Source organism: Tachyglossus aculeatus, chromosome 12 (assembly GCF_015852505.1).
Source record: "Tachyglossus aculeatus isolate mTacAcu1 chromosome 12, mTacAcu1.pri, whole genome shotgun sequence".
NCBI classification, from domain to species: domain Eukaryota; kingdom Metazoa; phylum Chordata; class Mammalia; order Monotremata; family Tachyglossidae; genus Tachyglossus; species Tachyglossus aculeatus.
The window spans coordinates 13,861,442-13,878,322 of NC_052077.1; the positions used below are offsets into that span (position 1 = coordinate 13,861,442).

General features: G+C 52.6%; 1 protein-coding gene across 3 annotated transcripts in view; it reads left to right on the forward strand.

The window, feature by feature from the left end:
* The window catches only part of NOCT (nocturnin), a 64,145-nt gene extending 50,056 nt beyond the window's left edge, over positions 1–14,089 (forward strand). For all 3 annotated transcript variants that reach the window (XM_038755225.1, XM_038755224.1, XM_038755226.1), the window contains exons 4-5: positions 11,477–11,755; positions 13,200–14,089. In XM_038755225.1, the coding sequence (XP_038611153.1) occupies positions 11,477–11,755; positions 13,200–14,047 (1,127 nt within the window). In that variant the 3' untranslated portion in view covers positions 14,048–14,089. The remainder of the gene's footprint in view (positions 1–11,476; positions 11,756–13,199) is intronic.
* The last annotated feature ends 2,792 nt before the right edge of the window (positions 14,090–16,881 follow it).

The window sequence follows — 16,881 nt, forward strand, 5'->3', positions numbered from 1 at the left end:
CCAACAGTGGGCTCACAGTCTAAAAGGGGGAGACAGAGAACAAAACCAAACATACCAACAAAATAAAATAAATAGAATAGATATGTACAAGTAAAATACATAAATAAATAAATAGAGTAAGAAATATGTACAAACATATATACGTATATACAGGTGCTGTGGGGAAGGGAAGGAGGTAAGATGGGGGGATGGAGAGGGGGACGAGGGGGAGAGGAAGGAAGGGGCTCAGTGTGGGAAGGCCTCCTGGAGGAGGTGAGCTCTCAGCAGGGCCTTGAAGGGAGGAAGAGAGCGAGCTCGGCTGATGGGCGGAGGGAGGGCATTCCAGGCCCGGGGGAGGACGTGGGCCGGGGGTCGATGGCGGGACAGGCGAGAACGAGGTACGGTGAGGAGATTAGCGGCGGAGGAGCGGAGGGTGCGGGCTGGGCAGTAGAAGGAGAGAAGGGAGGGGAGGTAGGAGGGGGCGAGGGGATGGATGGACAGCCTTGAAGCCCAGGGTGAGGAGTTTCTGCCTGATGCGCAGATTGATTGGTAGCCACTGGAGATTTTGTGGAGGGAAGGCTGCAGCGTCACTCAGGAAGAGGCAGGGGAGGGAAAATGTCAAGGGGACTGGAAACGTTCATCCGTATCTGCCTGGCAAAAGGCAACCCAGGGCATTCCAGCAGCCAAAATAGCTCTGCCATTCCCGGCTGCTCCCTCTAAGGCGAGCCTGGGGCCCGAGGGATGGGCGACTAAGGCCCAGAGACAGTGGCCTGCATGCCCCGCCTCACGCTCCCGGGAAAGTGGCCACGACAGCCCGCCAGGAGCCCGTCCCAGCTGGACGAAACTGAGGCCGGGGGCAGTGGCCAGTGTCGAGTGGATGGCACCCAACCAGGCTGTGTGATGGACCCAGCCAGGAACAGTGAACAGCACCTGGGCTGCGGTAACCAGCTCTCTCTGCATTTAGTAGATGCTTAATGAAATGCCTTTTAGTAGCGATTGAGGAAGGAGTTTGGTGCATGACTAGGATATTCAGGTTAAAGGAACTTGGGGAAAGAAAATCACCTGGCAAAATTTTATTTTTGGTTCAGAACCGAGTGGTGTCACGGTTTACTCAAGAGCTACCTTACAGCTCCTCTCAGAGTTGGAGACAATAAATTCTCAACGAAGCGCTTGTTGTGGTATTTGTTAAGCGCTTACTGTGTGCCAGGCACTGTACAACGTGCTGGGGTAGATACAGGCAAATTGGGTTGGGGACAGTCCCTGTCCCACACGGGGCTCACAGTCTCCATCCCCATTTTACAGATGAGGGAACTGAGGCCCAGAGAAGTGAAGTGACTCGCCCAGGGTCACACTGCAGACTAGTGATGGAGCCAGGATTAGAACCCATCACCTTCAGGCTCCCAGGGCTGAGCTGTGCCCACTATGCCATGCTGCCAGGGCTGAGCTGTCCCCACTATGCCATGCCGCTTCTTCATCATCATCAATCGTATTTATTGAGCGCTTACTATGTGCAGAGCACTGTACTAAGCGCTTGGGAAGTACAAATTGGCAACATATTTGCATATTGGCAACATAATTGGCTGCTTCTTTCACGGTTGAGGGCTTGTATAATTTTGCCAGGTGCCGCCTGAAGTCGTCCGTGTTAACACAACAGTCGAGTGAGTGCAGCGTGGGCTTTTTAAAACTATGTGCCAAACACCATACTAAGTGATGATGATGATGATGAAGATGGCATTTGTTAAGCGCTTACTATGTGCAAAGCACTGTTCTAAGCGCTGCGGGGGGGGGATACAAGGTGATTAAGTTGTCCCACATGGGGCTCACAGTCAATCCCCATTTTATAGATGAGGGAACCGAGGCTCAGAGAAGTTAAGTGGCTTGCCCAAGGTCACACAGCAGACGTGGTGGAGCCGGGATTCGAACCCCTGACCTCTGACTCCAAAGCCCGGGCTCTTTCCACGGAGCCATGCTGCTTCTCTGCTGGGGTAGGTACAAGATAATCAGGTTGGACACAGTCCGTGTCCCCCCATGGGGCTCGCCATCATAATCCCCTTTTTACGGATGAAGTTACGGAGGACCAGAGAAGTGAAGCCACTTGCCCAGGGTTTCACAGCAGACAGGCGGCGGAGCCAGGAGTAGAACCCAGGACCTTCTGACTCCCAGCCCCGGGCTGTATCGACTAGGCTACGCTGCTGCAGAGGTAGCCAGGAAACTCCCCCCCGGTGTTCACCCACAATGTTTTCCAGATAAGTCCCCGTGGGCAACCACAAAGTCGACACACAAAACGTATTTCTCTGCTGTTTAAGAAGCAGCGTGGCCTATTTTTGAATCATTTCGCCTCAACGTTTAAAAAGTGGGGCTTTCCCCCCGCCTCCTTGCCTGAGACTAGGCATGAAAGATTTTGTTCTGTTAAAGTAAGTTGAAATGCTAATGACTGGCCCAGGTCTGGAGGAGTCATTACTATCAAGGAAACTTGTAATATTAGAAGCATTAGGATGTTGCCAATTTGTACTTCCCAAGCGCTTAGTACAGTGCTCTGCACATAGTAAGTGCTCAATAAATACGATTGATGATGATGATTAGGAGATAGGAGAAGCAGCGTGGCTCAGTGGAAAGAGCCCGGGCTTTGGAGTCAGAGGTCGTGGGTTCAAATCCCGGCTCCGCCAACTGTCAGCTGTGTGACTTGGGGCAAGTCACTTACGTGGGCCTCAGTTCCCTCATCTGCAAAATGGGGATTAAAACTGTGAGCCCCCCGTGGGACATCCTGATAATAATAATAATAATTGGCATTTGTTAAGCGCTTACTATGTGCAAAGCACTGTTCGAAGCGCTGGGGAGGATACAGGGTGATCAGGTTGTCCCACGTGGGGCTCGCAGTCTTAATCCCCATTTTCCAGAAAAGGTAACTGAGGCCCAGAGAAGTGAAGTGACTTGCCCAAGATCACACAGCAGACAGGTGGTGGAGTCGGGATCCGAACCCATGACCTCTGACTCCAAAGCCCTGCGCTTAGAACAGTGCTTTGCACATAGTCAGCGCTTAACAAATGTCATCATTATTAGTAGTAATGGTGGTGGTGGTATTTGTTAAGCACTTTGCTATGTGTATATATGTACCTGTATATATGTATATATGTTTGTACATATTTATTACTCTATTTGTACGTGTCTATTCTGTTTATTTTATTTTGTTAGTATGTTTGGTTCTGTTCTCTGTCTCCCCCTTTTATACTGTGAGCCCACTGTTGGGTAGGGACATTCTCTGTATGTTGCCAATTTGTACTTCCCAAGCGCTTAGTACAGTGCTCTGCACATAGTAAGCGCTCAATAAATACGATTGATGATGATGATGATGATGTGCCAGGCACTGTCCTGAGTGCTGGGGTAGTAATCGAGTTGGACACAGTCCCTATCCCACATGGGGCTCACAGTCTTAAGTAGGAGGGAGAACAAGAATTGAATCTCCATTTTCCAGATGGAGGAAACTGAGGTCCAGAGAAGTGGAGTGACTTTCCCAAAGTCACACAACAGACGAGTGATGGAGCCGAGATTAGAACCCAGGTCCTCTGGCTCCTAGGCCCCTGCCCTTCCCAGTTCAGGCCGTGCTGCTTCTCCACTGGAAGCCGATGGTTCAAGCAGGGGTGAGGGATGGGATCGGAGGAAGAATAAGAGGAGAGCGAGAGACAAAGTCTAGACAGCCGAGCCTGCCTGTCCTTGTGTGTATTTACTTTTGAGACTATACATACTAGAGGTCGGGAAAGCAGGAATCAATCACCCAATCCTATTATTGAGCGCTTGCTGTGTGCAGGGCACAATACTAAGTGCTTGGGAGAGAGTACAGTGTCAGAGTTGGTGGACTTATTCCGTGCCCACAGCAGGTTTATGGCCTAGAGAAAAACCCCGCTTTTTCAGAAGTGTATTTCTGAGTCCTCCTAGTGTCTTCAGCGTGAGCAAGTCCTAAACTTTGGATTTGTTTCATTCATAAAATCGTACGGCCAGCTGTTGGGTGAATACATTAGGCATTGCTTTTTTAAGGGTGAAAATTGGTTGCCAAGTCTCAGATTGAGTGAAAAGTTCTGCTAAGTATCAAGGGTCGGGGGTAAAGAAGGTAGGTCACTGGCTGGCTAACCAAGACAGAGAGAGAGAGAGAAAGAGAGAGAGTTTTTGTGTGTGTGTGTGTGTATAAATGAACTTTTCTCTCCTTTTTGCGGTCTGTGGTGGTTTTGGAACAGTTTGGCTTCCAGAGTCTGAAAACAATGACATCCCAACGTAGTGTGTTTTTGATGTCCTTGATGAAGGGGACACTTGCGGAAGTTTGCCCTTGGGCTTTGTTCCCTTCCGTGTTGATCTGCTGGGGTGACTCGTGGAGAATGAATTACAGCTCCGTGATTTCTTCATCTGAGCGGGGAGGAAGTGGGTGGGCGGGCCAGGCCTGGGGAGATGGAACAGCTCCCTCGTAGCCAGCGAGGACCACGGCCCTTCCCGCCTGGGTCGGCTTCGTGCGTGCCCTTTCAGCTGAGCCCATCGGGGCACACAGACGGCCTTAATTCCGGAATTGCGGGTTTCATTTTGGCTTTCCAGGCAGGTTTCTGATTTCTTTCTCACCCTTCATCGGTGCCGAGAGTGGTTGACCCTAGGCCATCGTACCCAACGGCATATCTTTAAGGGGAGAACACGGGCGCCGGGTGAGCGGCTGTTGACCCTGAGCCAGAAGGAGCATTAAATGGTGAATTGGGGTGTGAAATTTGGGATTGGATGGCTTTTGAAAAGGCCTCTCCCTGGCAGTGGACCAGATATTCGCTCGTCTCACCTTCCTGTTAAAGTTATAAGGTGGCTGTCCTTGGAGGTTTGGGTTGGGTGTTTTGCATGTATCCAAAACAAGGGCTTCTTGCGGCTCTTCCCCTTCTGAGGTCCCCAGTGCCGGACGGTGAAGGTGGAGTGGAGTCTCTGACCCGGAAAGTGGTGGACAAGGAGAGGGGAAATAATGGCACGAGATTTGGACTTGCAAATTCAAGTGTGAGGGTGATGCGGTACAGTGCTGTGCACATAGTGAGCGCTCAATAAATACGATTGATGATGCGGAAGAAGAGGGACCGAGGGCTTAGTTGAGGAAGGCCTCTTGGAGGAGATGGGATTTTAATCAGCTCTTGGAGGTGGGGAGAGTAGTCGGATCTGAAGGGGGAGGGAGCTCCGGGCCAGAGGCCGGACGTGGGCGAGGGGTCGGTGGCGAGGTAGTTGAGATTGTGGTGTAGCGAATAGGTGGCCAATAGAGGAGTAAAGTGTGTGGGCTGGGTTGAATGAGACTGTGAGGACCATGGGGGACAGGGATAGGAACTGAGTCCAATCTGATTGCTTGTATCTACCTTAGGGCTTAGTACAGCGCCTGGCACGTAGTAAGCACTTAACAAATACCACAGTTATTAGTAACAAACGCGAGAGGCTTGGTCGGAGCGGGCAAGGTGATTGAGAGCTTTAAAGCCGGCAACTCAGCCCCAGACTGAGCCCCCTTTTTCCTCTCCTCTGCCCCACCCCCCCCGCCCTACCTCCTTCCCTGCCCCACTGCACCCATATATATGTTTGTACAGATTTATTGCTCTGTTTATTTTACTTGTACATATTTACTATTCTATTTATGTTGTTAATGATGGGCACCTAGCTTTACTTCTGTTTATTCTGATGACACCTGTCCGCATGTTTTGTTTTGTCGTCTGTCTCCCCCTTCCAGACTCCAAGCCCGTTGTTCGGTAGGGACCGTCTCTATACGTTGCCAACTTGTCCTTCCCGAGCGCTTAGTACAGTGCTGTGCACACAGTAAGCGCTCAATAAATATGATTGAATGAATAATAATGATGATGATGATGATGATGATGATGATGTGCTTAATTTGTGCCAAGCTGGAGGAGATATATGGCAATCAGGCAAGATGGTCCTTGTTCCACTAAAGGCTCCGTCTGAATAAGCTGCTCTCTGTGGTTCAGGGCGATCTCCTTCCCTTTTCCCTCCCTCCCCACCCCAGCCCTGCCTTTTCCTGAGATGGTGGGTGCCCAATCCCTGCTCGGCCCGAATTCATTCTTTCATTCATTCAATCGTATTTATTGAGCGCTTACTGTGTGCAGAGCACTGTACTAAGTGCTTGGGAAGTACAAGTTGGCAACATCTAGAGACGGTCCCTACCCAACAGCGGGCTCACAGTCTAGAAGGGGGAGACGGACAACAAAACAAGACATATGAATAAAATAAATAGAATAAATATGTACAAATAAAATAGTAGAGTAATAAAGCCATACAAACATATATACAGGTGGTGTGGGGAGGGGAAGGAGGGGGAGAGGAAGAAGGGGGCTCAGTGTGGGAAGGCCTCCTGGAGGAGGTGAGCTCTCAGTAGGGCTTGGAAGGGAGGAAGAGGGCTAGCTTCTGGTGGGAAAGAAGCCTCAGTAGTCATGGAGCTGAAGGAGCCCAGCTGAACCCAGTGTGGGAAGGCGGCAAAGCGAGGAGAGAAAAAGGTGGGGTAATAATAATAATAATGATGGCATTTATTAAGCGCTTACTATGTGCAAAGCACTGTTCTAGGCGCTGGGGAGGTTGCAAGGTGATCAGGTTGTCCCACGGGGGGCTCACAGTCTTCATTCCCCTTTCACAGATGTGGTCACTGAGGCCCAGAGAAGTGAAATGACTCGCCCCAAGTCACACAGCTGACAATTGGCGGAGCCGGGATTTGAACCCATGACCTCCGACTCCAAAGCCCGGGCTCTTTCCACTGAGCCACGCTGCTTGGTTTGGGGAGCAGAGAAGGTACAGGGAGGGTTCATTAAAAATAACCGTGGAAGTTACGGCCAAGTGCCGCGTCAAGCGCCGCGGAAAATACGATCAAATGGGATACGCCGTCTTTGGTTCCACACAGGAGGGTCCAGAGTCTAAGGGGGGAGGGAGGAGAGGTGGTTACAGGGGAGGAAACTGAGGCACAGAGAAGGTAAGCCCGTTGTTGGGTAGGGACTGTCTCTATATGTTGCCAATTTGTACTTCCCAAGCGCTTAGTACAGTGCTCTGCACATAGTAAGCACTCAATAAATACGATTGATGATGATGATGATGATGTAAGCGACTCACCCAAGGCCACACAGCAGGCAAGCGGAGGAGCCAGGCCGAGAACCCGGTTTTCCGGGCCCTGGGCGGCCGAGGAGCAATCACGGCAGCCCTCGTGGCCCTGGTGAGACAGCGCTCGGCTTTAGTGAGTGGGTGGCGTCACCGGCCCAGGCGATCTCAGGGAGAAGGGGGAATCTCCGCCCTGGAAGGAGCCCCATTCCCCGCAGAGACATCACAGAGTTTCCCGAGGGAGGGCCGCGATCATTCCCTCTTGGCAGTCAGCCAAACTCGGCCAGTTTCCAGGGTGTCTTTCGGGATGGGGGATTGCGGGGCGGGGGCGATGCCTGAAGTGAGGGGTTGCATCGGTCCCTTTGGAGATCCGGGTCTTCCCTGATCACAAATTTTGGGCTTATTGTTGGTGTGAGCGTTGTTGCTTACTGTTTCAGCCTGTGTGAGAGTGGTTTTAATAACAGTATTTTATGAAGCAGTACCCTGTGCAGAGCACTGGACTGAGTGCTGGGAACGAATACACAAGTGGGATTTTGCCACTGTCCCGGTCCTCTTGGGCGGGGCAGGGGAGGAGAGGGTGCTCACAGTCTGATTCTTCACTCTACTGCCCACATGATTCAAGGCCCTGCTGAGAGCTCACCTCCTCCAGGAGGCCTTCCCAGACTGAGCCCCTTCCTTCCTCTCTCCCTCGTCCCCCCTCCATCCCCCCCATCCTACCTTCTTCCCTTCCCCACAGCACCTGTATATATGTATATATGTTTGTACAGATTTATTACTCTATTTATTTTATTTGTACATATCTATTCTATTTATTTTATTTTGTTAGTATGTTTGGTTTTGTTCTCTGTCTCCCCCATTTAGACTGTGAGCCCACTGTTGGGTAGGGACTGTCTCTATGTGTTGCCAATTTGTATTTCCCAAGCGCTTAGTACAGTGCTCTGCACATAGTAAGCGCTCAATAAATACGATTGATGATGATGATGATGATTTATTACTCTATTTATTTATTTTACTTGTACATATCTATTCTATTTATTTCGTTTTGTTGGTATGTTTGGTTTTGTTCTCTGTCTCCCCCTTTTAGACTGTGAGCCCGCTGTTGGGGAGGGACTGTCTCTATGTGTTGCCAGTTTGTATTTCCCAAGCGCTTAGTACGGTGCTCTGCATATAGTAAGCGCTCAATAAATACGATTGATGATGATGATGATTTATTACTCTATTTATTTATTTTACTTGTACATATCTATTCTATTTGTTTGGTTTTGTTGGTATGTTTGGTTTTGTTCTCTGTCTCCCCTTTTTAGACTGTGAGCCCACTGTTGGGTAGGGACTGTCTCTAGGTGTTGCCAATTTGTATTTCCCAAGCGCTTAGTACGGTGCTCTGCACATAGTAAGCGCTCAATAAATACGATTGATGGTGATGATGATTCTGCGTGCATCTCCCCGCCCTTCAGGAACGTCTAGTGGTTGCCCACCCGACTCCTCATCAGGCAGTAACCCCTCACCATCAGCTTTAAGGCACCTAATCAGCTCTCCTCCGTACTTACCCTTGCTCCACTCACCAACCCTTAGCTCGTTACCTCTCTCCTCCCCGAGGCTCCCCCCTCCACGACTCCCCCCCCCCCCCCCCATCTTCAAATCTCTCCACGGTCACGCACATCTCCTCCAGAAGGCCTTCCCTGATTCAGCTCACTTTTTCACCCCGTGCTCTTTTGGCACTTACGGCATCCCCTAAATCCTTGGCTGATCGCTCCCACCTAGCATCCAAATACTTAGCAGTCAGTGAATCGATCATATTTGTTGAGCACTTACTCTGTGCCGAGCACTGTAACTCTTTGTCCGGCATTGCTTCCTCTGATCTGAAATTTAATTTGTCGGTGACTGTGAACTCTTTGAGAGCAGAGATCATTTTTACTCTTTTGGATTGTCCCAGCCTGTAAACTGCTAGCGCTACATAAAGTGTTTTTTATATATCTATAGATCTAGATATCTAGATCTATAGATATATAATACATACATACATGCATGCATATGTATATCATACATACATGTACATATCTATGTAATACACACCTATACATACCTATGTAATACACACATATACATGTGTATATTATACATACATATACATGCGTATGTGATACATACATATACACAAATATTCAATACATATGTATATTATACATACATGTACACACATATGCGATACATACATATACACACATATGTAATACATGTGTATTACACTTAGTACACAGTACAGTGCTCTGCACACAGTAAGCGCTCAATGCAATTGATTGATACATATACATGTGTATATTATACATAGATATACATACGTACGTAATGCATACATATACATACATATGTATACATACATATATATATATATTATGGCATTTGTTAAGCACTCACTATGTGCTAGGCACTGTTCGAAGCGCTGGGGTACATGTAAGGTAATATCAGGTTGGACAGTCCCTTTCCCACATGGGACTCACGGTCTTAATCCCCATTTTCCAGTTGAGCTAACTGAGGCACCGAGAAGTTAAGTGACTTGCCCAAGGTTACACAGCAGATAAGTGGTGGAGCCAAGACTTGAACTCGGGTCCTTCTGATTCCCAGACCCGTGTTCTACTGAGTAGGCTGTGTTGCTTCTAATATATGATTGGTTAGATTTTAAGCGCCTTGTGGGTAGGGATGTCTTGTCCCTCTCTTGTACTCTCCCAAGCATTTAATAATAATAATGATGGCATTTATTGAGCACTTACTGTGTGCAAAGCACTGTTCTAAGCGCTGGGGGGGGGGATACAAGGTGATCAGGTTGTCCCATATGGGACCCACAGTCTTAATCCCCGTTTGACAGATGAGGGAACTGAGGCCCAGAGAAGTTAAGTGACTTGCCCAAAGTCGCACAGCTGACAAGGGGCGGAGGCGGGATTTGAACCCACATTCAGTCAGGTGCTCTGCGCCCGGCCGCCCAAGAGTAAACACTGTTCCCGGTTGGTAGTTCACTCCTTCTTTCTGCCATCCTGGGGTTTGGCCTGGGGAGCTCTGGATATTGCCCCTGGAATAATAATAATAATAATAGCATTTGTTAAGCGCTTACTGTGTGCAAAGCACTGTTCTAAGCGCTGGGGGGATACAAGGCGATCAGATTGTCCCACGTGGGGCTCACAGTCATCATCCCCATTTTCCAGATGAGGTAACCAAGGCTCCATTGCCCAAGGTCACACAGCAGACCTGTGGCGGAGCCGGAATTCGAACCCACGACCTCTGACTCCAAATAATAATAATAATAATGTTGGTATTTGTTAAGCGCTTACCATGTGCGAAGCACTGTTCTAAGCGCTGGGGTAGATCCAAGGTGATCAAGTTGTCCCACGGGGGGCTCACCGTCTTAATCCCCATTTTACAGATGGGGTAACTGAGGCCCGGAGAAGTTAAGTGACTTGCCCAAGGTCACACAGCTGACAACTGGCAGAGCCGGGATTCGAACCCACGACCTCTGCCTCCAAAGCCCGGCCTCGTTCCACCGAGCCACGCTGCTTCCCTAAGTGCCACTTCCGGAGGTGCCCTGGGGTCGTGCCCGCGGGCAACCCATCTGCACCGTAATAATAACAATAATAATAATAATGGTATTTGTTAAGCGCTTACTATGTGCCAAGCACTGTTCTAAGCACTGGGGGGGGATACAAGGTAAGCAGGTTGCCCCACACGGGGCTCCCGGTCAATCCCCATTTGACAGATGAGGCAGCCGAGGCCCGGAGAAGTGAAGTGGCCCGCCCAAAGTCACTCACACAGCCGACAAGCGGCAGAGATGGGATCGTCTTTACAATCAATCAATCAATCAGTCATATTTATTGAGCGCTTACTATGTGCAGAGCACTGTACTAAGCACTTGGGAAGTACAAATTGGCAACATCTAGAGACAGTCCCTACCCAACAGTGGGCTCACAGTCTAAATAATAATAATAATAATAACGATGGCATTTGTTAAGCGCTTACTATGTGCGAAGCACTGTTCTGAGCGCTGGGGGGTGGAATACAATGTGATCAGGTTGTCCCCCGTGGGGCTCACGGTCTTAATCCCCATTTTACAGATGAGGGAACTGAGGCCCAGAGAAGCGAAGTGACTTGCCCGAGGTCACACAGCTGACAAGTGGCGGAGCCGGGATTCGAACCCATGACCCCTGGCTCCCCAGTCTAAAAGGGGGAGACGGAGGACAAAACCTTAATCAGCGGCTGCCCGGGGGGCCGCCGGCCGGCGAACCCGCCCAAAACGGGGGCACAAGTGGCACCCGTGGGCGGTTTTCCCCGGAATGAGGGACCGCCCGTATCGGTGGCGCTCCGCTTTACCGGGTGGGGGGGGAGGAGGCGTGTAGTAACGGTCGGGCTTTGTGTCCCGCAGCCTGTTCCATGGGCACCGGCACGAGCAGGCTGTACACCACCCTGTCCAAGACGCTGGGCCCCGGGCCCGGGCCCGGCCCCGGCCCGCAGCGCGCCGGCTACCTGGCGGTGGACCCGGGGCTGGCGGACCCCCTGGACCCCCAGGAGGTCCTGGAGGAGTGCCGGGCGGTGCTGCGGGCCCGGCCCCCTCGCTTCCAGCGGGACTTCGTGGACCTGAGGACCGACCCCACCGGCAGCCGCCGCCCCATCCGGGTCATGCAGTGGAACATCCTCGCGCAAGGTACGGGGGACCGGGCGCCCGCCCGCCCTGCCCAGCCGGCCGAAAGCGGGGCCGTCCCCCTCCCCGTTTTACAGGCGAGGTAACTGAGGCTCCGAGAAGGTCGGCGACCCGCCCGAGGTCAATCAATCCATCAATCAATCCATCAATCAATCGTATTTACTGAGCGCTTCCCGTGTGCAGAGCGCCGGACTAAGCGCTTGGGAAGGACAAGTTGGCAACATACAGACAGTCCCTACCCAACGGTGGGCTCACAGTCTAGAACCGCGCTTGGCATATAGTAAGTGCTCAATAGATGCCGTTATTATCATTAGAAGGGGGAGACAGGCAACAAAACAGAACACGGAGACGGGTGTCAGAATCGTCAGGACAAATAGAATTAAAGCCAGGTGCACATCATTAGCAAAATAAATAGTAAATATGTACAAGTGAAACAGAGTAATAAATCTGTACAAATATATATGCAGGTGCTGTGGGGAGGGGAAGGAGGGAGGGGAAGCAGGTGCACCAGTTCTTGGTTTTGCCCTTTCTGGGTGATATTATCTCATCATTAATCAGTCGTGTTTATTGAGCGCTTACCGTGTGCAGAGCACTGGGCTAAGTGCTTGGGAAGGACAAGTCGGCAACACATAGAGACGGTCCCCGCCCAGCAGCGGGCTCACGGTCTAGAAGCGGGAGGCAGAGAACAAAACCAAACATACTAACAAAATAGAATAGATATGGACAAGTAAGATAAATAGAGTAGACACGTGGCGGCCTGCATAAATATTTCCTATTTATATTTCTGCGGAACATCGGTGAGAGGATCCCTCGGAGCGGGGCCTCCGGGTCCCCGGATTCGGGCGCGTCAGCGAGGTGGGAGAGGCCGGGCCCGCGGGCACCGTGGCAGCCGCCGCCCAAACTCTTCCCCAGGGAGCCAACCCGGACCGCTTAGAGAAGCAGCGTGGCTCAGTGGGAAAGAGCCCGGGCTTCGGAGTCAGAGGTCACGGGTTCGAATCCCGGCTCCGCCGATCGTCGGCTGGGTGACTTGGGGCAAGTCACGTAACTTCTCGGAGCCTCGGTGACCTCACCTGTAAAATGGGGGTGGTGACCGTGAGCCCCGCGCGGGACAACCTGATGGCCTTGTAACCTCCCCAGCGCTTAGAACGGTGCCTGGCACATAGGAAGCGCTTAATAAATGCCATGGTTATTATTATTTTCGGACGCCGAGGGCGGGGCCCGCTGTGAAGCCTGCCGATGCGCCCGCCGCCCCGTCCCCACCTTCCCCCCACCTCGGCAGGTCGGTCACCCCCCTGGGACTGCCGGAGCGGAGGGGTCCAAACCCCTCCCTTTATCGGGAGACGGCGAAGGGCTGGTCTTTAGCCAAACCCCCTGGTTTTGTCGGGCGAGGCGCGCCGGCGGCGGCCCCCGGCGGGCCGCTGACCCCGGCCTCTGTTTGAACCCCCAGCCCTCGGGGAAGGCAAGGACGACTTCGTGCAGTGCCCGGCGGAAGCGCTGAAGTGGGAAGAGAGGAAGTGCCTCATCCTGGAGGAGATCCTGGGCTACCGGCCGGACATCCTGTGCCTGCAGGAGGTGGACCACTACTTCGACACCTTCCAGCCCCTGCTGAGCCGCCTGGGCTACCGGGGCACCTTCTTCCCCAAGCCGTGGTCGCCCTGCCTGGACGTGGAGCACAACAACGGGCCGGACGGCTGCGCCCTGTTCTTCCTGCGGGACCGCTTCGAGCTGGTGGACAGCACCAACATCCGGCTGATGGCCCTGACGCGGCAGACGAACCAGGTGGCCATCGCCCAGACCCTGCGCTGCCAGGAGACGGGCCGGCTGTTCTGCGTGGCCGTGACCCACCTGAAGGCCCGCACGGGCTGGGAGCGGCTCCGCTCGGCCCAGGGCTCCGACCTGCTGCGCAACCTGCGGGCCATCACGCGGGGGGCCGAGATCCCCCTCATCGTCTGCGGGGACTTCAACGCGGAGCCCACGGAGGAGGTCTACCGGCACTTCGCCACCTCCAGCCTCCACCTGGACAGCGCCTACAAGCTGCTCAGCTCCGACGGGCAGACGGAGCCCCCCTACACCACCTGGAAGGTGCGGGCCTCGGGCGAGGCCCGCCACACGCTCGACTACATCTGGTACTCGCAGCGCGCCCTGCGCGTGGAGTCCGCCCTGGGCCTGCTCACCGAGGAGCAGATCGGCCCCAACCGGCTCCCGTCCCTCCATTACCCCTCAGACCACCTCTCCCTGGTCTGCGACTTCGGCTTCGGCGAGGCCCCGGCCCCGGCCCCGGCCGGGGAAGCCTGAGGGAACCGCGGTCAGGGACGGGGGGCCCGCGGGGGGGCCCGGACCCGCCGTTAAAGCCCGCGGCCCCGACGCGGTTCGCCAGCCCCCGGCCCGGTTCCTTTCCCTCGGCGCTCCTTGAACTCTCCCCCCGGTTTGGTCCCAGAGTTGGCGTTGGAGGACCCCGACTCCCTTCCCATCCCGGCGGGGGGGCGCGGGGCGTCTGCGTTACGGGCAGCCGGCCCCGCCGGCACTCCTCAGCTTGGTTGACGGTGCGGGTCTTTCTTGAACGTTAAAGGACTGTGCATGGGTGACGCGCGTCCTTCTCTTTATTCTGTATCCCGGTGAAAACGGCGCAGACGTCTGCCGCCGGGCAACCGCCGAGCGCTTCCGAACGACGTTAACGGGTTTTTTCACGGTGACCGGATCGAGTCGAGGTCCGGGGAGGGGCGAGGAGGGGGTCGTAAACACCTGACGGCGCTGACGCCAACAGCGATCGCTTACAGATCGCCAGGCGGCTCAGGGGGAGTGGGCGAGCAACTGGCTCTGCTGGCAGTCTTCGACTTCATTTACGTTGCGGGTCTTTCTTGAACGTTAAAGGAATGTGCACGGATAACGCGCGTCCTTCTCTTTATTTTGCATCTCGGTGAAAACGACATAAACATCTGCCGTTGGGGAACCGCCAAGCGCTTCCGAACGACGCAGCGACGTTAATGGGTTTTACGGGAGTCCGATCGAAAGAAACGATCGAATAGCGATAGGAGAGCATCATCCTGAAAAGCTGCCATTCAGTTGGAAGCACCCAATAACAATGATAACGATGGTGTGAGTCAATAGTAATGGTATCTGTTGAGCACGTGCTATGTGCTAAGCACCGTGCAGAGCACTGGGATGGTTATAATCAGAGGATAAAGTCAAGGTTTGGGGAGGGGCGAGGAGCGGCGGCCTCCACGCTCTCTTACAGGAGTGGGCGAGCAAACTGGCCCTGCTGGCACTCTTCAAATTCATTTATGTTGCGGGTCTTTCTTGAACGTTAAAGGAATGTGCACGGATAACGCGCGTCCTTCTCTTTATTTTGCATCTCGGTGAAAACGACATAAACGTCTGTCGTCGGGGAACCGCCAAGCGCTTCCGAACGATGCAGAGACGTTGGGTGAAGTTAATGGGTTTTTTCGCGGTGACTGGATCAAGTCAAGGTCTGGGGAGGGGCGAGGAGGGGTCATAAATACCGGACAGCGCTGACGCGAACAGCGAAGAGCCTCCACGCTTTCTTACGGATGGCCGGGCGGCTCAGGGTGAGTGGGACCGTGCTCTCGACCGTCGCCTCTGCCCCGGGCACCTGCCTTCCCCCGGCGTCTTCGGCGTACATATTTATTCTATTTATTTTATTTTGTCAATATGTTTTGTTATCCGTCTCCCCCTTCTAGACCGTGAGCCCGCTGTTGGGTAGGGACCGTCTCTAGATGTTGCCAACTTGGACTTCCCAAGCGCTTAGTCCAGTGCTCTGCACACAGGAAGCGCTCAATAAATACGAATAAATGAATGAACGAACTCCATGCTGGATGTTCCCCCCTCCGACACCCGAATGAAAAGCCACCATTTTTTTTTTCCTCGTCCATTTAACCCCCTCCCCAGTTTTTGAGGTAATTCCTCCAAGAGGCCTTGCGTCCCATTTGGGGAGAAGCAACAGTAGGTTCTGTTCTCTTCTGTTCATTGCTTCGGCCATAGCCTTTACCATTCATTCATTCATTCATTCATTCAATCGTATTTATTGAGCACTTAACTGTGTGCAGAGCACTGTACTAATCAATCAATCGTATTGAGCACTTACTGTGTGCGGAGCACTGTACTAAGCACTTGGGATGTACAAGTCGGCAACACATAGAGACGGTCCCTACCCAACAGCGGGCTCACAGTCTAGAAGGGGGAGATGGAGAACAAAACATATTAACAGAATAAAATAAATAGAATAAGTAAATTTATTTATAAATTTACCCTCACCCCAGCTTCCAGCCTAGAGCAGTCGAGGAGCACAGCGTCGCGGTAATAAAGAGAGCGGAGCTGGCCTGCGGCCGCCCTCCCTCAACTAACACGGAGTCGGGGTACAGCTGGCTAGGAGGGGCTGATCTGGAGCCAAAGGTTGTGGACCCCAAAGTATCGATCCGCTGAGTTGTAAATATTCAAGAAGAAGAATAAATAGTCTTTAAAAGCAAGCCGTTCTTAAATCTTGTGTCTCCAGTACAAAAGCATGTCGATTCTCCTCAGTGGGGCCGCACGTTGGCTTTTCTGCTCTGCTTGAAGCTCCTTAATTCTTGATGGGTTAGCCTACGAAACTGACCCGAGTAGAAATAATAATAATAATGGTGGCATTTATGAAGCCCTTACTCTGTGCAAAGCACTGTTCTAAGCGCCGGGGAGGTTACAAGGTGATCAGGTTGTCCCAAGGGGGGCTCACAGGTCTCATCCCCGTTTGACAGATGAGGGAAGCGAGGCACAGAGAAGTTGTGATTTGCCCAAAGACGGTTGGCGGAGCCGGGATTTGAACCCATGACCTCTGACTCCAAAGCCCGGGCTCTTTCCGCTGAGCCACGCTGCTTCCCAATTATCAGCTGGAGATCATTAGTTCTGCACCATCCCACTCTCCGACATGGCTGAGGTGCCGCAGGACTCCCCAACAAGCCTCTGGGAACCAGAGGGTTTGTGTCCTTGACCTCTTTTTTTTTCTCCCCCCCTCCGCCAGCGTTTTCCAGTCCAACCAAGTTGCCGTAAGCGAGCGTGAGCTGGAAAGGTAGGCCAAACCATCCGTAGCTGTTGTCATTCCTGGACCCCCCAAAAAAGGGAAGCATGGGCAGCCTGAG